At 65.3% G+C, this 18,912-nt stretch overlaps 1 protein-coding gene across 9 annotated transcripts; it reads left to right on the top strand.

Moving 5' to 3' along the window:
* The first annotated feature begins 263 nt into the window (after positions 1 to 263).
* On the top strand, positions 264 to 16,165 carry FGFR3 (fibroblast growth factor receptor 3). 9 transcript variants are annotated; one of them, XM_072947297.1, is made up of 18 exons: positions 264 to 481; positions 872 to 1,079; positions 6,463 to 6,729; positions 6,881 to 6,934; positions 8,711 to 8,880; positions 8,969 to 9,092; positions 9,167 to 9,357; positions 11,083 to 11,227; positions 11,689 to 11,879; positions 12,240 to 12,385; positions 12,759 to 12,880; positions 12,956 to 13,066; positions 13,146 to 13,336; positions 13,451 to 13,573; positions 13,656 to 13,726; positions 13,912 to 14,049; positions 14,239 to 14,344; positions 14,433 to 16,165. In XM_072947297.1, the coding sequence occupies exons 2-18, from the start codon at positions 971 to 973 to the stop codon at positions 14,577 to 14,579; spliced, it is 2,406 nt and encodes an 801-aa protein (XP_072803398.1). In that variant the 5' UTR covers positions 264 to 481; positions 872 to 970; the 3' UTR covers positions 14,580 to 16,165. The 9 variants fall into 9 exon arrangements, with proteins under 9 accessions (XP_072803398.1, XP_072803389.1, XP_072803373.1 ...); XM_072947288.1 differs by having other exon boundaries at positions 12,237 to 12,385; XM_072947272.1 differs by lacking the exon at positions 11,083 to 11,227 and adding an exon at positions 10,230 to 10,380.
* Positions 16,166 to 18,912: the final 2,747 nt, after the last annotated feature.

Here is an 18,912-nt window from a genome sequence, read left to right as displayed (position 1 = left end):
CGCCCTCCGCGCCAGGTCCAGGGGTGCGATCCCACGCCCTCCGAGACCGCCAGGCGCCCCCGCCCCCTCTAATCCCCTCCGGGGGCAGGGGCCAGGCGGGCCGCCGCCCCGCCTCCGGACCGCCCCAGGGGAGGGGCGTGTCCCCGCGCCCGAGCGAGCCGAGGCGGGCGTGGCCGGGGCGGGGCGGGGCGGGCGCAGGCCGGCCCCCACTGGCTGCGGCGGGCTGGGCCGCCGGGGCTCAGTGCGCGGCGGCGGCGGCGGCGGCGGCGGCGGCGGCGGCGGCGGCGGCGGCGGCGGCGGCGGCGGCGGCGGCGGCGGCGGCGGCGGCGCGGGCAGCTGGTGCCGAGCGGTCCTGCTCGGCCGGGCGCACGGACGCACCGCAGAGCCGACGGCCGGAGGGACCGGGCGCAGGCTCTGGACTGGAGGGCAGCGAGCGCGAGCAAGAGCTGCGCTCAGCGAGTCTGGCGCCGGCGGCCGCCAGGTCGGTGCGACGGGACCCGGCGGGCGCGAGGGTTCGAGGCAGGCGCGCGGCGGGTCCAGAGCGCGCGGCGAGCTCGGGTCCCGAGCGGTCTCTGCGGCAGGGCCGGCCGGGGCGCGTGCTTCCCGCTCTGGAAAGTTTGCCGCCGCCGCCGCCGCCGCCGCCGCCGCCCTGGGAGGGCTCTGCAGCAGCCAGGGAGAGAAGGGGGAGGGAGGGACCGCGGCGGGGAGGCGGTGGCCGGCGCCAGGCGGCCCGGGAGCCCTGGGCGGCGGCGGCGGCGGGCGGGGCGGCCGGGGATCCGAGGAGCCGGGGCGCAGGAGCCGGGCCACTGCCGTCTCCGCTCCTGCACTCCCCGGCCCGCTGGAGTAACAAGTTGCCCGCCTCCTCCAGCAGACTCTAGCGGCGCCTCCTCCTGCCGGTGCCAGAGCCGGGCCATGGGGGACAGCATGCCGGCGCGCGCCGCCTGAAGACGCCGTAACACCCGCCCCCGTGATGGGCGCCCCGGCTTGCGCCCTCGCGTTCTGTGTGGCCGTGGCAGTTGTGACCAGCGCTGCCTCCGGGTCCCCAGGCATGGAGCAACACGTCGTGCGGAGGGCGGCAGGTACAGAAGGACCCGACGGGTACAGGGGAGCGGCATGGGGCCCCGGCAGGCAGAGGCGTCGGGGCCCAGGTACCGGCGCCTAGGTGGGTGCGGGGCGCGGGCGATCTGAGCGGGCCCCAGGGCACTCTCTGGACTGGCACCTCGGGGCCAGCGTTCGGGTTTCTGCCACCCTCCCTCGCCGGGGATGGAGGCCAGAGCTGGCGCGGTAGTTTGTGGGGCGCCTGGGGCCGCGGGGCTGCCACCCAAGTGGGAGGCTGAGGCGGGGAGCTGGGCATCATGGTGGCGTCCGCACTCCTCGTCCCCCGCCGTTCCCCAGTGGGGCGCAGCCTGCCCCCATGCACTACTGGGAGGACTGCCGGGTGCTCCGTTTCCACAGTTCCCATTGTTCTGCACCGATAGAAAGTTCCTGTTGTCGGTGTGGCTCCCTCAGGCCCCTTTCGGGCCCCAGTTCATGGCCGGCTCCGGCCAAAGCGAGAGGCTGAACTTCGGAGGGAGGGTGTGAGAGTACGTCAGCCCGCAGCCCTCAGAGGCCGCCATGACCAAGTGACACTTTCTAGTGCTTTCGTTACCCCTACCCAGTTCCTGTGTCCTGTGAGTGAAGTTGTCTGCCCCCCAGGGGTGCGCGCCCAACGCCAGGAGGGTGCCCGGAGGTGAGAGGGCGATGTCCGAGGGATGTGGAGCCAGGGACCCCAGCTGGTGGTCAAGGTCCGGCGGGACGTCGAGGGTCTGCGAGGAGGGCCCTTGGGGGCGAGGACAGGGGAGGAGCGAAAGCGTGTCTTGGCACCAGGCCCCGCCCCTCACGTGCGCCCGGCCCTGCCCTCGAGATGCAGAGCGCGTTGCCCCCCCAGCAAGCCCGGCGGAGCGCTCCGGGCGCCGCCGCCCAGGACTCGCGCTGCCAGGCTCCGGACGGCCGGGCGGAGAGGAGAGGCCTGGTGGGCGGCCGTAAGGAGCCTGCCCCCTGGAGACAGCCAACTTCGGGGCGCTGGCGAGGACCGGTGCGGGCGAGGGAGCTACGCGCACCCCTGTCCCCAGCCCGGCGGCCGCGCAGAGGGAGGCCTTCGCCCGGTGAGCTCACGCCCCACCCGGGCGAGACCCGAACAGCCGCTTCTTTGTACCTTAGCGCGGCCACAGACCGCGCATTGATGGCGGCCGGGCCTCGCGGGGAGGTGTGAGTCGAGCGGCTGCGGGCGCGCCGTGCCAGGGAGGCGGTGGCCGCGGGCTGGACGGAGGCAGATGGCGGTCCGCCCCCCCCCTGCGCCCCCCGCGCCCCTTCCTCTGGCGGCGGCTGCGGCCTCCCGGAACAATGTCATTTTTTTATGAATGAAAGTGGGCCCGGCGCTTGAATGTGCGTGTCATTCAGCGGCGTGACAGAGGCCGCCGAGAGGTCAGCGCGCGCTTTTAGCGCCTGCTAGGGCGGCCCCCGCTTCCAGGAGCGCCAAATAGGCGGCCGCGGGGGGAGCCCCAAATTAGCATTCGCATTCAGATAAAGATATTACTCCCTACGGCCGGGGAATGTCAACTAGCCCCGGGGGAGGGGGCCGTGGGCGGGGCTCCAGACCTCCTGGACCCCCTGCGGCGCGCTGGGGGACGGGGCGTAGGGGGGGTAAGCGGCCCCCTCCATCCCGGGTCCGGGAACTGGCAGCGCCACCACCAGTTGCGGGCCAGAGGAGGACCCACCGGAGGACCTCTAGGCACCAGTTTAGGGGGTCAGAGCCTTCTCCCTGGGCCACAGAGCTGCTGCCCCTGTCCCGGCAATAAAGCTAGTGAACAGGTAGTGAGTTGATAGGTCAATAAATGTAATCCGGTTCCTGAAGGATCCGGGCCACAGAGCCGGCAGTAAAAATACAAAGGCTTCGTGAAATTTACAAAGATCCCAGCCTGGCGCTTCCCTGGGGAACATAAATTAGGAAGCTGGAGCTGGCAGGGGCCAAGGACAGTGGGGAAGGTGTCCACTGCTGGACTGCCCTGGCCACCCCAGGCCCAACCAGGGCAGCCTCCATCTTCCTGTGCAGTGGGCTCTTGGTGAGGGCCTGAGCAAGGGCCCCTACCACACAGGAAGGCTGATGGGGATCCAGCCAGCCAGCCAGGAGGGGTCTCTGGAGGGTGCAGGGCACTTCCTCGGAAGGTGCTGCCTGCAGCCTCCCCCACCTGCTCCTTGTCAGGGCTGGACTTTGAGCCCCATGGGCCTCTAGGTGGTTCATTAACCCAGGTTGATCCTGAGGCTGGACTTCTGGCCTTTGAGCCTCTGCACTGAACCAAGGTGTGTCCCCGCCCTCAGGGCCTCAGGTCCCACTTGGGGGCCTGTCTGGGGCCTGGTGTGCCTCATTTTACAAGTGAACCTAGAGCAGAGTGAGGGGTCTCCTTGAGGTGGGACCAGAGTCTGCCCAGACACGGGTTTGGGGGAGGGGGTAGCCAGGCCTGAGTGATTTACAAGTGAATGAACAGCTGGGAGGCCAGGCGGCCCTCCGACCCAAGCCCTGCTGGGGCTCCAGGCTGCAGCTGCCCACTCTGGCTCTGGGCGCTTTCCTCCAGCCTCAGTTCCCTTTCCTGCTCGGGAGGGTTGGTAATGGAAAGGTTGGGAGGATTAGGCCAGATAATCCTGTAAACCCTCACCAGCACACCCCGCCTCCTGGTCCCGCCCCTTTCCTTTCCTAACTTTGTCACGAAACTTTCAGATTGTTTCCTGGTGGGGAAGCGGAAAGGCCAGGATTTCAGGGTCCTTTTGGGACGCCCTCTCGCTACTTAGAGCACAACACCTGCAGAGAAGAGCTCCCTGCACTTCCCAGCATAGAGGACTGTGCTCCTCCCGCTGGCTCCAGAGGCTTCTTTGAGTCTGTCTGAATTTGATGCTTGTTCTCTGAGGTTTCTCCCAAGGCCGCCCTAATGGGCCATGCCCGGCCCCTGTGCACCCCCCATGCTTTGAGACGGCCTCAACTGTAGTGACCCCAAACCTGGAGCAAGTTTCCCCCAGTAAGGGTCACGACCCTCCGGAGAAGACAGGTTCTGGCTGAGGCCTGGTGGACATCAGTCCTGAGGCGTAGACCAGGCAGGGAGGCTCTCGGCCCCCTACCTCACGTACATACCCAGTGCTTTCCAGGTGGTGGTGGCCTCCCTGGCCCGCCGGTGGGGTCAGCTGAGTCCTGTGGCAAGCTAGTGGCAGTCAGGAGGACTCTGTGCCTGGGAGCTACGCCCTCAGGCTCAGCTTGGCTCCTGTAGGATGTAGTACCCCTCAGGACACCCCACACTGAGCTCAGACCCCGGAGGAGAAGTGCAGGTGGGAGCTGCTGCTGTGGGAACCACAGGGCCAGACATTCTGACTGTGCCCACCCCCACGTGGCACGCGAGCACCCACCGTGGCACACAGGCCTTTTCCTGACGTGTGTGACCACAGTGCCTATGGGTGTGGGTGGGCCCCCTTTTGTTGGAGACAGTCTCCTTCCTGAGGCTGTTCTGGGGCTTGTACAGCATATACCCCACTGTTCCCTAGGTGGAGCACCCCCATGTCCATCCCTTTCGGCCCCACCTGTCAGTCACAGTGCCTCCGCCTGATGCCACCCCCCTTGACTGTTGTCTGGTCTCCCCCTGGGTTGCCTGTGGCTCAGGGTGGCCTGTTGGATTGGATCTGTCGGAAGTGGAAGTGCTAGGCCGGTCTGCCCTGGTTTGGAGGCTTCTGGCCTCTGTGGCCACCTAGTGGGCAGGGTAGTCTGCAGGTCAGGGGTCGCCACCCACCACCAACAGCAGCAGATGGCTGCCAGGCGTGGCTGACCTGGGGACTGTTCTGGGTCCTCCCAGTCTCCTGCTGGACCAGGCTGAAGCAAATACTTTGTGCGGATGGCTTGACCTGCCATCACCACCCAGACCAAACCGGAACAAACCACTGTTGCCCTTGGTCCGGGGCCTGGGGCTGAGGCTGCCACAAGCAGCCTGTTCTCGGCCTTCTGGGGGGCCTCAGCTGGCTCCTGGCACTGGGTGGTCCCCACAGAACACTGGCCAGAGCTGGGGGGCTGGAAGTCAGGCCAGGAACCCCCTGATGGGGCCCCAGGGATGCAGACTCCATGGACACTTCGGGGACCCTTCTGGTGGGTGCTGGGCTTGTGGGGCCTCCTGAGGTGAACGGGCAGAACTGGACCTGTCTGAGGAGCCAGGGGCTGGTATGGCCAGAATGGGCAGCCGGGCCCTCGAATCTAGGCCACTCGTCAGCAGAATGACAAGTAACAGCGCAACCGACCCAGCTGGGTCTGCACAGTGGGACCACCCACCCCCGTTCCGGGCCCAAGGCCCAGGCTGCCTGCTGCGCCGAGCATTGTCCAGCCCTGGCAGGGAGACCTGCGGGTGATGGCCAGCCCCACCAGCGCTGTGCCCCTGGGTCTCAGGCTTCATCAGCCCCTTGGGGTCTGGGCATGGTGGACATCTGCCTTTGGCCAGGACCCTCCACCCCAGCCTCTCAGCACCTGCAGGGCGAGATGGGCCAGGGCTCCTGGGCATGGCTCTGAGGGTTCTCCTCCACCTCACTCGCTGGCTGAGTCTGGACATCCTCCCCCAGCCTGTGTCCTCATCTGTAAAATGGGGGTCCTGGGCCCCTCACCCACGGGTGTATTGAGACCCCACTGGCCAGACCTGGTACCCTGTCTTCTTGTATTTTTGGTTTTTGTCTTAGTGTATGTTTTCTCTGATTTGCTGCTGACGTGTGGTTTATGTACGAGCTGCTTCCTAAGTCGGGGTGCAGTCTGTCCCTTACCCCGGAGAGCCCCTACCCTAGGCTGGCTGTGCCTGAGTGCTGCTGATGGCAGTGCTCCCTTCCACTGTTGGGTAGCGTCTGTTCTCAGGTCCCGAATTGCTTTTGAATCAAAGCTGGGAGCACCAGAGGGACCCCCCCGGGATAAACTGCCTTGCCCCCTACCCCATGTCGTCCCCACCTGTTTCAGCTGCGGCTGGCTGAATACACCTCCAGCTTTGGGACTGGGTGTGAGGTCAGAGTGGAGCCTGCATTTCTAAATGGTTGAAAAAATCAAAGGAAGGCTAATACTTCATGACACTTAGAAATCTGAGTTTTCAGTGTCCATAAACAGTGTCTTATCTGATCGTGGCCCCACCCGTTCATTGCGTGTTTTCTGTGTGAGCGCCACGAGGGTAGGGTCGCCTTTGGGACCTGCTGGCACAACTGACAGTGTCCATCGCGCTCCCTCCCTGCCCCGGGGACCGTCTGCGGGACCACAGGCTCCTCCTCCTCTCAGGGCCACCTTAGTCCCTGCCCAGCCCTCCAGGCCCCAGCCACCCTCCTGCTGCTGCCATGGTAGGGGAGCCCTGGTGCTTCCTGGGGTGTTGAGACCCCAGTGCTCCTGGTTTGGGGGCACCTGCCTCACAACCATTGTCTTGCCCACAGAGGTCCCAGGCCCTGAGCCCAGCCAACGGGAGCTGGTCTTTGGCAGTGGGGATACTGTGGAGCTGAGCTGTCACCTGCCCGCAGTGGGGCCCACCGAGCCCACCATCTGGGTGAAGGATGGGGCAGGGTTGGTGCCTTCGGACCGCATCCTGGTGGGGCCTCAGCGGCTGCAGGTGCTAAACGCCTCCCACGAGGACGCTGGGGCCTACAGCTGCCGGCGGCCACTCAGCCAGCACGTGCTGTGCCGCTTCAGCGTGCGCGTGACAGGTGAGCGCCCACGGGCCCCGCCCACTGAGCTCCCCCAGCTGCTCCTGGGCCCCAAGGGTAGAGGGGGCACCCCTGAGAGGTGCCCTCTGAGTGTGGACCACCTGAGAGTGCGGGGCCAGCTCCCACGTGCTCCCTCTTGCCTGCATTGCAGATGCTCCATCCTCGGGAGATGATGAAGATGGGGAGGACGAGGCTGAAGACACAGGTGAGACCAGGTTGCGGGCACACGGGGCTGCTGGGGTTGGGGACCTACCTCTCCTCCTGGGGCCCAGCCCCACCCTCCCCAGGTGTGGGGCCCCTGCTTATCAGGCAGGCGAGAGACCAAGGTCTGGGGACTTCCGAGTGTGAGGTCCCCTTAATGTGGGGTGGGGATGGATGCCTAGCCCTCAGCTCTGGGCAGCAGGTGGGGAGTGGGACGGGGACACCAAGAAGTGGGTGAGGAGACCACGCTCCAGGAGCAGCGAGGGGGCTGCAGGTGAGGTGGCCCATCCTACGTGGGTGTACACCAGGGCAGGGAGCCCAGGTGGCTGCTGTGGGGCTGGCAGACTGCGGGGTGTCAGGGGCAGTGGGAGGCGACTAAGGCAGTCCCGGGAGGACAGGAGCGTGGCCCTGGGCACTGGGGACACGAGGTTTGGGCGTATTTACCGTGAAGGTGCATCCACCTGGAACGGTGGGCGGCAGGTAGGCTTTGCCCAGCGGTGAAGGGGCCGGTTAGGGAAGGTGGGGGATTTGGTTTCGGTTTTGGAGGAGCTGAGTCTGACATGGCAGGAGATGGGGAGTGGGGGGCCCGCATGGATGGAGCTCAAGTCTGGCAGACGAGGAGGTAAGGAAGAACTGGCCGGTGGAAACCAGAGGGGGGGGTTCCCCGGGAGAAGAGGGAACTTGGGCTCTGTCCTGGAGGTGGGGTGGGCTCTAGGACGGGCAGGAGCAGCTCCGGCCCCAGGAGCTGCTGAGTGTCTCCTCTTTTCCTTCTCCCTTTGGCTGCCAGAAAATTCAGAGTCAAACTCCCGTCCCGGTTGCCCCCGCCACCCTCCTCCCTCAGCTCCTTTTGCCTGCTCACCCTGGCCGTCTCAGGCGGGCGTTCGGTGTTTCTTCCTCTTCCCCTGTGGGCTCAGGGACATCAAGGGTTGCTGGCAGGGGTGCCTTCCAGAAGGCACTTCCCCACTGCATTGAGTCCTGCGGTCTCCCATGGCCTGCCTGCTGGGGTCTCGGACACACACGCGGCCTGGAGCTCTGCTGGCGTCTCTTCCCTGCACTTGTCCACACTACTTGCCGCCTGGGCCCCTGCACCCTCTTTGCGATGGGTGCATGGATGGCAGGAAGGCCACAGGGAGGGGCTGCCTCCCCTGCCCAGCTTCCCAGCTGAGCCCCAAAGGAGGATGAAAGCCACTTGGGCTGTGAGGCTGGGAGTAGGGACAGTCCTGGAGAGCAGGATGGCGGGACAGGCCTCCTGGACTTCATGTCACAGTGTCCCCACCTGCTGCTCGTCAAACTCTGGAGCACTGCAGGGGGTTGGCCGGGGTCTTGCAGATTCCAGTGGGCTCCTGGCCAGTTTCAAGGCTCTGGCTTCTGCAGGTGGCAGGGCCTTGCCTTCTGATCAGCTCCCAAGGCCTGGCTCTGCTCATCCATCTGGCTGGGCTTCCTAACCCAGTGTGGCCTGGTCTGGGTCTGCCCTTTGGTGGGCCTACCACGAAGGTGCTGCCCTGGGTGAGTGGGTGTGTCCTTGCAAGACACCTTTGTGTACCTGAGGCACCCTGGACTCTTTTGGCTGGAGGCTGTGCCTGAGGGAAGTGGACAGAGACGTGAGGGGACGTGTGGCCTGGCTCTCGGAATGCTGGGAGATGGTGCTGAGGCTGCCGATACCTCGTCCAGCCCAGACAGGGGTCCTTGAAGGCCAACATTCCCTACACAGGAGTGGGGGGTCAGGTGGGCCTCTCCTCCCCACTCCAGTTGTGGCCTTCACGTGCCCCTCTGCCAGCAGGGGCCCCTTACTGGACACGGCCTGAGCGGATGGACAAGAAGCTGCTGGCCGTGCCGGCTGCCAACACTGTTCGCTTCCGCTGCCCAGCCGCCGGCAACCCCACTCCGTCCATCTCCTGGCTGAAGAACGGCAAGGAGTTCCGAGGCGAGCACCGCATTGGGGGCATCAAGGTGGGCCTGGCGGTGGGCTGGCGGGGGCCTCTGGGCACGGCCAGTGGGGCTCAGCCCGCCGGCCGCTCACCCTCGCGGCCCCCTCCAGCTGCGGCACCAGCAGTGGAGCCTGGTCATGGAGAGCGTGGTGCCCTCGGACCGCGGCAACTACACATGCGTGGTGGAGAACAAGTTCGGCAGCATCCGGCAGACGTACACCCTGGACGTGCTGGGTGAGGCCCGGGCTGGCGGGGTGGGCAGCGGGCCGGCACGGGCCGGGCGGCCTCTGAGCGCCCTCACCCCACAGAGCGCTCTCCGCACCGGCCCATCCTGCAGGCGGGGCTGCCCGCCAACCAGACAGCGGTGCTGGGCAGTGACGTCGAGTTCCACTGCAAGGTGTACAGCGATGCGCAGCCCCACATCCAGTGGCTGAAGCACGTGGAGGTGAACGGCAGCAAAGTGGGGCCGGATGGCACGCCCTACGTCACCGTGCTTAAGGTGGGCGCCCACGGACTGGGCACGGGCGGAGGGCCTGTTTCAGGGTTTCAGGAATGGCAGTTGGGGCATGGGCCTTGGACCTGTGGGGAGAAGAAGTGGGGTCGGGTAGGGCCCTGTGCGCACTGGGGCCAGGTCCCAGCACAACAAGCCCTGCAGCGAGCTCTGTCTCCTATCTGCTCCAGGGCTGGGCTCAGCCTTGGAGGTGGGCCTGCAGATGGCCCTGGGGGAGGTGAAGCCCAAGGGCCCAGGGCAGGCAGGTGGCTCCCTCTGGGCCTCAGGCCGGGCAGCTGCCCTCAAACTGGCCTGATGGGCGTTGTCAGGGTGTGCGGAGCCGGGCTCTCAGCCCCACCCGCCTCCCTCGGCCCTTGGGGCAAGACAGCCTCAGCTGTGCTCCCATGGCCCAGGGTGGGGGCCGCCTGAGCTGGGGTGGTTGCGACACTTGCAGCCCAAAAAGAAACATCTGTTTAAAGACAGGATGGGCCTGAAGGGCGGGAGCGGGAGTCCAGACCAGCCGTCAGGGGTGCTCTGTGGTCTCAGCCCAGGGGCATCAATGCTGGGACCCCAGCAGTGGGCAGGTCAAGTGCTCTGGGGAGGGCCTGTCTGAAGGCCACCTGCCAGGGGTACACTCTGGGCTGTTGGGTGGATGAGGAGAAGGCGCATCCAGTGAAACCACAGCCTCTGCTGGGAGGTGCCCCTCGCCTCCTCCAGGCAGCCCTCCTGGTTGGCACAGCCTAGCCCGCTCATCTGCTACTTGGGGATCTCCCACTTCTTGCCTCAGAGCCTCGGGGTCTAGACTGGGCCCCACTCCTGCGCAGCCACTCCCGTGCCTGGCGGGGCTGCCGCGGCCTGAGCTGGGTCTCTTGTCCCCGCAGTCGTGGATCAGTGAGAGTGCGGAGGCTGACGCACGCCTCCGCCTGGCCAATGTGTCCGCGCGCGATGGGGGCGAGTACCTCTGTCGAGCCTCCAATTTCGTAGGCGTGGCTGAGAAGGCCTTTTGGCTGCGTGTTCACGGGCCCCAAGCAGGTAACAACTCTGTCCCATGCCTGCCTGGCACGCCGAGCTCCAGCTCCGACGCCCTGGCCATGCGCCCACCTGCACGCTCGCCGCTCGCTCCCTGCCCCCCAGCTCACACTCTGCTCCCGATGAGGCCACCTCTGCACCTCTGGCCTCCACTGTGGCCGCTGCTCCAAGCCCCTGTGGCCTGTGCTGACCCTCCTGCACCCCTGCCAGCTCCCCTGCAGTCCTGCCCCCTGAGCTGTGCCTGTCTGGGCACTTGCCTTTTGCCTCTCACTCCTTCTCTCTCTCCCTCCCTCTCTCTCCCTCTCTCTCTCTCTCTCTCTGTCGTCATCTCTGTCTTTCTCTCCCTCCTGTCTCTCCCTTTCTCTCTGGCCCTGCTCCTGATGCTTGCTCACTTCCTGACTGTCTGTCTGTCGGCCCACCCGCCCTTCTGCCCCCTTGCTGGTGTTCACACTAACCCTGCATGCTCTGCTGCTGGCTGCACGCCTGGCGCTCACTTGGGACAGAGGACTCGCCGGTGGAGGGACTGGCTTCGGGCTCAGTGTGGACGCACGAGGCAGAGGACCCTCGGCCGCCGTGGCCGTGGCCGTGGTGGTGGTGGCGGCGTTTTCCTTGCAGCCTGGCTGGATCGTCGTCGTGTGGACGCTGGCTTTGGTGCCCGTGGGAGGTGCTGGCGCTCTCCTATCGCGTTCTGTTCTCTCTTTGTAGACGGCGGGCGCTAACACCACCGACAAGGAGCTAGAGGTTCTGTCCTTGCACAATGTCACCTTTGAGGACGCGGGGGAGTACACGTGTCTGGCGGGCAATTCTATCGGGTTTTCCCATCACTCTGCGTGGCTGGTGGTGCTGCCAGGTACCGGCTCCTGCTGCTGCTCGCTCTGCACCTGTCCTCTTGGGTCTGCAGCTCAGGACATGCCAAAGCCACCGGGGACAGCCTGGGGACCATGGAGCCCTCAAGCCAGGCCCTGTGCCTAGCATGGGGACAAGTGCATGCGATCCTGTATTGGCCCAGAGGGGCTGCCCTCCAGAGCCCTGTCCTAGCTGGGTCCCCCTCCGCTGGTGCGGTGGCTGTGGCATCTCCTGGGTGGCGGGTGTGGGTGCTGCTAGCTTGCTGGGCTCCTTCTTTCTTGGGTCTGCCCCTGGTGACCTGGGTATTTCTGGCTGCAGACCCTCTATGAGTAGGGCCTTGAGGCCTTGGCACCCCCAGCAGCAGTCTGAGCCCCCCTCCCCTGCCCCCACTGGGCTCTGGCCCGGGGCAGCCCATGGGGGCTCCTGAGAGGCTGGGCCAGGCCCCCAACGCCCGTGTCTTTGCAGCGGAGGAGGAGCTGGTGGAGGCTGGCGAGGCTGGCAGTGTGTATGCAGGCATCCTCAGCTACGGGGTGGGCTTCCTCCTCTTCATCCTGGTAGTGGCCACCGTGACGCTCTGCCGCCTGCGCAGCCCCCCCAAGAAGGGCCTGGGCTCGCCCGCCGTGCACAAGGTCTCTCGCTTCCCGCTCAAGCGACAGGTAACAGAAAGTAGATACCACGTTCCGAGCCTCCTGCCCCCAGTCTCGCGGACCCCTCACAGCCCACTCTCCTGGGCTCCTGCGCTTAGGGCCCCTGTAGTGTCTGGGGCCTGGGGCTGGCCCAGGGACAGCATCTCTGCTGTGGGTAGGCCAGACCCTTCCTTGTCTTTGTGGTCACCACACGGAGCTGGGTTGCTCTGAGCACAAAAGCATATTAAAAAATTCTTCACTTAGTGCCACGTGGATGTCAGACACCCCTCCCAGGCCCATCCTCCTCCTGCCGTCCCTGGGGCTGCACCCTCACCCTCACCCTGACTGTAAGGCCCCGAGACACCAACTTGCCCTTGCTGACCCAAGCAGGTGTCCCTGGAGTCCAGCTCTTCCATGAGCTCCAACACGCCGCTGGTGCGGATCGCCCGGCTGTCCTCCGGGGAGGGCCCCGCGCTGGCCAACGTCTCTGAGCTCGAGCTGCCTGCCGACCCCAAGTGGGAGCTGTCCCGGGCCCGGTCAGTGGCGTGTGAGGGCCCTGGGTTCTCACCAGGTGGGGGCTGGGAGCACAGCACGGGGGGTCCCAGGGTGGGGGCGGGGCCACCTCTGAGACCTGACTGGATGCAGATCTGGAGTCACGTGGGAATGAAGGCTATTGTGGCCACTCTTGGATGTGGGGCTGGGTTCTGGTTGAGGAGGCTGGGCGCCAGTAGTTGGGGAGGACCCACCCCCAAGAAAGTGCTCTCACAGGCCAAGAGGCCAGGGGCAGTGTCCTTTGTTGTCATGAGCTAGGTCACAGGGGCAAGTGAGGAGGGCTTCCTGGAGGTGGTGGCCTGGGACAGGTCCTTGAGCGCGTGGGAGTGCTCATTACAGCTCTGCTTCTGCTGCCAGGCTGACCCTGGGCAAGCCCCTCGGGGAAGGCTGCTTCGGCCAGGTAGTCATGGCGGAGGCCATTGGCATTGACAAAGACCGAGCTGCGAAGCCCGTCACCGTGGCGGTGAAGATGCTGAAAGGTGAGGGAGGGAGGGGGTGAGGGGGCCTGGACCCGTGGGGCAGCACTGCCTCATGTGCCTGCCTTCCTCTCACAGATGACGCCACAGACAAGGACCTGTCGGATCTGGTGTCCGAGATGGAGATGATGAAGATGATTGGCAGACACAAGAACATCATCAACCTGCTGGGCGCCTGCACCCAGGGCGGTAGGTGTGGGCCCCGGGGTGGGGGCGGGGGCCGGGACGGTCCTGGGGCGGGGCCCCTCTGAGGTGCCTGTGCTCTCAGGGCCCCTGTACGTGCTGGTGGAGTACGCGGCCAAGGGCAACCTGAGGGAGTACCTGCGGGCGCGGCGGCCCCCGGGCACGGACTACCCCTTCGACACCTGCCGGCTGCCCGAGGAGCAGCTCACCTTCAAGGACCTGGTGTCTTGCGCCTACCAGGTGGCACGGGGCATGGAGTACCTAGCCTCGCAGAAGGTGAACAGGCTGGGCAGGCGGGTGCAGAGCAGGGGCCCAGGAGGGCCCGGCAGGGGGCAGAGGGAGCGGCTGGCCGATGGCCTCAGCCCCACCCCCGCCCTACCCCGCCCCCAGTGTATCCACAGGGACCTGGCGGCCCGCAATGTGCTGGTGACCGAGGACAACGTGATGAAGATCGCGGACTTTGGCCTGGCCCGCGACGTGCACAACCTCGACTACTACAAAAAAACCACCAATGTGAGCGCGGCTGGCGGAGGGAGGGTCGGGGCCCCAGCCTGGAGGGAACCTGGCAGCCAACATGCCCCCTTCCTCCCCCTAGGGCCGGCTCCCTGTGAAGTGGATGGCGCCCGAGGCCTTGTTTGACCGAGTCTACACCCACCAGAGTGACGTGTATGTGGCCCCCAGGCCCTGGGCGGGGGCAGGGCTCAGGCCACTTCAGGACAGGCAGGAGTCAGGAAAGCTGCAGGAGCAGAGCCGGGGCCCCACTGGGAGCCCCCGCAGCCCGCCCCTGCCTTCCAGCGGGGCCTGTTCCAGGGTAGGGCAGGCTGACGGTGCCACACCCCCACCCCTCACAGCTGGTCCTTTGGGGTCCTGCTCTGGGAGATCTTCACACTGGGGGGCTCGCCATACCCTGGCATCCCCGTGGAGGAGCTCTTCAAGCTGCTGAAAGAAGGCCACCGCATGGACAAGCCAGCCAACTGCACACATGACCTGTGAGTGCCCTACCCCACCCCCACTTCTCGGCACCTGTCCTCTGGGTTCCCGCCGGCATCCCTGGGCCCCCATGGAGCCCAGCCCTAGGTAGGGCAGAGGCCGAGGCCGGAAGGGCGTTTCTGAGGAGAGGTGGGGTGGTGGGGCGGTGGGGCAGGCCCCTGGCAGATCCTACCTGAGCGCCCCCCCAGGTACATGATCATGAGAGAGTGCTGGCACGCCGCGCCCTCACAGAGGCCCACCTTCAAGCAGCTGGTGGAGGACCTGGACCGCGTCCTCACAGTGACGTCCACTGACGTGAGTGCTAGCCCCGCTCCACCTACCAGGGACGGACGGCTTGGGTCAGGGGCTGCAGCACTGACCACAGCCCACCACCCACCCATAGGAGTACCTGGACCTGTCAGTGCCCTTTGAGCAGTACTCGCCGGGTGGCCAGGACACGCCCAGCTCCAGCTCCTCGGGGGATGACTCCGTGTTTGCCCACGACCTGCTGCCCCCGGCCCCACCCGGCAGCGGGGCCTCGCGGACGTGAAGGGCTGTCGGCCTGCGGGCCGAGCCTCCATCAATGTGAGAATGGACCCCAGCCCACCGTGCTGCTGCTCGTGTGCCGAGACCGCTGGGTCCCACCGGCCCAGGCCTGAGACCTGGTCTAGGTGGACAGATGGACAGACAGCTTCGTGTGTGTGCGCGTGTGTGTGCAGGGGTCCCCAGGGTTCCTGCTCTGCTGTACAGTGACCTGGCCACCTGTGCTGGCAGCACCAAGGGACCGAATTCGGAATGTAAGGGGCCCCGCCTGTGGAGCCCTTCAGGGTGGGGAGCTGGGCCCCTCCCCAGGCTCCTGGCCCGCCCCTCCCCCCACTGCCACCCCACAGGGAGCTTTGGGGCGGGCCAGGCTCCTGTGTCCAGAGTGGGCTGCGGCCCCTCCAAGTGCCCAAGCTGAGCCTGTAGGGAAGCCCCCACGTGGCACGCCTCCCACCTAAGGGGCACCTTGCGCCTGGGGTGTTAGCAGCCCCCCACTTCCAGGCCTCCCCACTTCCCACCTGCTCCTCAGAGACTGAAATTACGGGTACCTGAAGGCGGGAGCCTTGAACTTCTGTCTGAAAGGGTTATTCCAGACGCAAGTGTACATTTCTATAAATAGATGCTGTGTATGATCTACACCTACATATATATATATATATATATAAATATCTACGTGGAAGGAGGAAGGCTGGGACACCTGAGGTGCGCACAGGACCTGAGGGTGCAGGGGGCGGGGTCTCTAGCTGGGGGAGGCCCTGGGGAACTCGCTGTTCCGACAAATGCAAAAACCGGCAAAGGCTGGAGGGGCTTTTCTGGCATCGCAGTTTTGTTTTAAAAATTGTACCTGGATCTGTATGTTTGTAAAGCTCTTTATCGACCCCAGAGCCCGTGCCCCTGCCCCTCCCATCACTCCTGGTGTGTAGCCAGCCGCGTGGCAGAGCTTTCAGGCTTACCTTACTAACAGAGGGAAGGTTTGTGCCTCGTTGAGGGTTTGCTGAGGGTGCGTGCAGCCCACGCCCCAGGGTGTGAGCCAGCCCCGCGCTCCCCCAGGGGCCGCGAAGAGCTTGAGATGGTTCCAGTGAGGATGCTTTGTTTCCCTTGGCCTTCTTTTGCAGGAGAGTTAGATTTCTATAGGATTTTTCTTTAGATTTTTTGGGGGGGACTTCAAAGCAAGCTGGTATTTTCATACAAGTTCCTCTAATTGCCACGTGTTCCAGGCGGGGAGGCAGTTTCCAGTGGGGGCCAGCCCTGCACGCAGGTTCAGAAGTTATTAGATGTTACAAGTTTATATATATCTATATATATAATTTATTGAGTTTTTACAAGATGTATTTGCTGTAGATTTAACACTTCTTACGCAATGCTTCTAGACTTTTATAGCCCAGACTGCTACTTTTCAAAGCTGGGGAGAGAAAGCCACAGATTCAGTCTTGTTACTCTGGGTGCCGTTAATGGCCCTGCGTTTGGGCGCTGTCCTCTGCTTGTCAGCGGGCTCGGGCCAGGGTCTGTGTTCCCAGGGCCCCCAGCCTTGTGGGGGCCAAAGGTGTCAGCCCAAACTGGCAGAAGTGCTTTCCAAAAATAAAGACATCTGGTTCAGATGTGTGCTCTGTCTCTTGTCTTGGGATCCCCGGCAGCTCCGTGTCCTCGCTGCCCACCTGGGGTGGGTTCCGTCTTGTGTCCCCGGAGGAGGGAGGGGTCACTAGTTGTTTGGGGCAGGGTCTCCAGAGTGAACTGGCTGCCTGGGTCTCACCCTCTCCAAGGGTTTCCAGCCCAGGTCTCTGGCTCAGATAGGACAAGTCCTGGGCAGAGCCAGGGTGAGGGTGGTCCACTGTGTCCAGCTGCACAGGGCCCCACGCAGGCAGGGCAGAACCTCGGGGTCCCTGGTGGTCTTCATTGCCTTGGTCTAGGGTCCCCAAAGGCAGGGAATGCATGTGACGTGTCTGTGGAAGGGGCAGTGAGACACTAGGGGTGGGTGGTACAAGGAGGAAAGGCTCTGGGCCTCCAACCTCCTGTTTGCCCCCGCCCCCCCCACCTTATGGAAGTTGAGGGCCCTGGGGCTCATGTCCAGGTATCTCCCATCACCCCACCCTCTGGCATCTGCCTACCCAGTCAGCTGGGGAGGGGGAGGGTTCTAAGTGGGGCCCCCCCATGAAGCCCCCTGTGTAAGCAAAGCCCTCAGCTGGCCCCCTGATTCAGCTGTCTGGCTCCTGGTTGGCTCCCCTTCCCATCCCAGGCCTGACCCCCCGACCACTGTGGGCCCAACCAGTGCCACCAGCATTCTTCCTCTCCTGCAACTTTGGGCAGGTTCTGCATGCCAGTTCCAGGCTAGCTAGGGCACCAAGGACACAGGGACAGGGTCTGGCCCCATCTGCTCCAGAGTTCACCGCCTGAGGGAGAAGGAAGACAGAGCAGGGTACCCATGCAGCAGTGGTGGGGAGTGAGTCTGGGACAGCTTCCTGGAGGAGGAGACAGCAGGGACCAGGCCATGCGGGGGGACTAGGGTGGATTCAGGGACAGGCCGTCATGCAGACTTTCACATGTCCTCCCTGGAACCCAGCGTTGCCTAGGGCTGAATTTTCCTCTGAGACTTGCCCCTGCTTTGCGACCTGGCGCCCCTCCCTCCTTTGTCCCTCCTCCTGTCTGTCCTGAGAGACTAATCAGCCTCTGGGCGGTGTTAACTTTTACTCTGGCTTCTAAGGACCTCGCCCCTCTTCTTGCTGCGTTCAACTCACCTTACAGGTGAGGGGGTTTCTGGGGCTACTTTCTGTAGAGCCGAGGAGGCTGCTAGGGGCTTGGTCCTGGATACCAGTGCGGCCCAATACCCGGTCCTGCTCAGGGAAGCGCTCTCTGCCCCCAGACCCCTCCAGGGCTGCCGGAGTGTTTGTGTCCAGCGCTCGGGGGCCACGCGGCGACCGTGGCGGGGACGGGAAGGAGGCCAGCGAGGGCCTGGGCCTGGAGGGCGCCGGCGAGGTGCCAGGGAGGGGCGCGGGAGGCAGGGCGGCGGGTCCAGGCCTGGCTGGGAGCAGCGCGGGGCGGGGGCGCCCTCTAGCGCCGGCCGGGCTGAGTCCCCGCTCGCCCCTTCTCTGAACTTGGACCCGGAGGGGCTCCCGGTGCGCGATCTGGACCGCGAGGGGCCTGGCCGCGGGCGGAGGGGCTGCCTTCCAGGATGCCGGACGGAGAGCGGGGAGGGGCGCTGACCGGAGAGGCACGGACCCGGGAGGGCAGGCTGGGGCGCCGGCCGCGGGAGACTCAGCCTCCGCGCCCCGGGAACCTCCCCGCCCTCACCCGCCTCGCCCCGCCTCCCCACGCGGCCCCGCCCCCTCTTCACCTGCCCGGGGTCCCCCCGCCGCCCCTCGTCTGCCCGGACCCGCCCCCACCCGCAGCCCCAGCTCACCCGCCCGGCTCCGCCTCCTCACGTGGCCGCCGCGGACCGGCTTCTCTGAGCCCCGGAGCAGGTGGGGTTCGGCCCAGGACGGGGACGGGCGGCCGTGTGGCTTAGAGAGCAAGGCGCCGACAACCCGCCCGCCCTCGGAGGGTCCCAAGCCCCTGTTCTTGGACCCCCAGGCACGCCCTCGTCCTCGGCCTTCTGCTCGGTGGCCTGGGGCGACTCACCGGTCCGTGCGTCTCCACCTCCTCCCCGGCCCCCTAGCCAGGGCGGCCTTCGTGCCCAACCTGTGGAGGCCGCCCGCTGGCCCCGCCAGGCTGGACACCGACCCCCCGCGGTCCTGTTTCCCAGGGCGGTGCATGAACATACTCAGTCGCAGCTGCTCAAGTCTTGGTTTCGCGGTCTTCAGGGGGTCGCATCACGTGTAAAAACATGTGCCCCCACTTGGAATGGACCATCCCCAATCACCCCCACTACAGCTGGAGATTTAGAGTCAGGATCCGGGTGTCCCTTCTCAGTAACTAGTCTGGAACAGCCCTGCCCGCCCTCCCCGTGTGTAGTTTTTGGACGGAGACAGCCGTGGATGTGCTGGTGGCTCCTGTGGGGTCATGTCTTTCCCGACTGGGCATCTGGGGCACTGTCTGGGGCACACGGCCAGCAGCCCTCACACCCAGCTCCCTGCCTGTCACTCCAGCTCCGTGCCCCCATGACCCCAGGGTAGCCATTCACCAGGGCGGCTGCAGTGCAGGACAGGTGGATTCCAGCATTTCTCCGGTCCAGTCCATCAGCTGTAATTCTCCCTCAAGAGCTTTCTGGGAGGAAACAGAACAGGAGCCACTGTTTGGGGGCACGGGTAGGGGGAGAGCAAAGGCTGAGACCAGCACCCATTGCCCACACCTGCACGCACAGAAAACACCTCTCCCCGACACGGGTCAGGAATAACATGCAAGTGCTCAGA

Source organism: Vicugna pacos, chromosome 2 (assembly GCF_048564905.1).
Source record: "Vicugna pacos chromosome 2, VicPac4, whole genome shotgun sequence".
NCBI lineage: Eukaryota > Metazoa > Chordata > Mammalia > Artiodactyla > Camelidae > Vicugna > Vicugna pacos.
The sequence above is the reverse complement of the archived record's forward strand: the minus strand, read 5'-3'. Positions and strand labels throughout refer to the sequence as shown.

Bases quoted from the DNA above. Each gene is read 5' to 3' on its own strand.
- FGFR3 (XM_072947255.1), top strand. From the start codon at position 971: ATGGGCGCCCCGGCTTGCGCCCTCGCGTTCTGTGTGGCCGTGGCAGTT. The intron at 6,730-6,880 runs GTGAGCGCCCAC...CCTGCATTGCAG, and splicing joins CTTCAGCGTGCGCGTGACAG to ATGCTCCATCCTCGGGAGAT. The intron at 10,381-11,688 runs GTAACAACTCTG...GTGTCTTTGCAG, and splicing joins TGTTCACGGGCCCCAAGCAG to CGGAGGAGGAGCTGGTGGAG.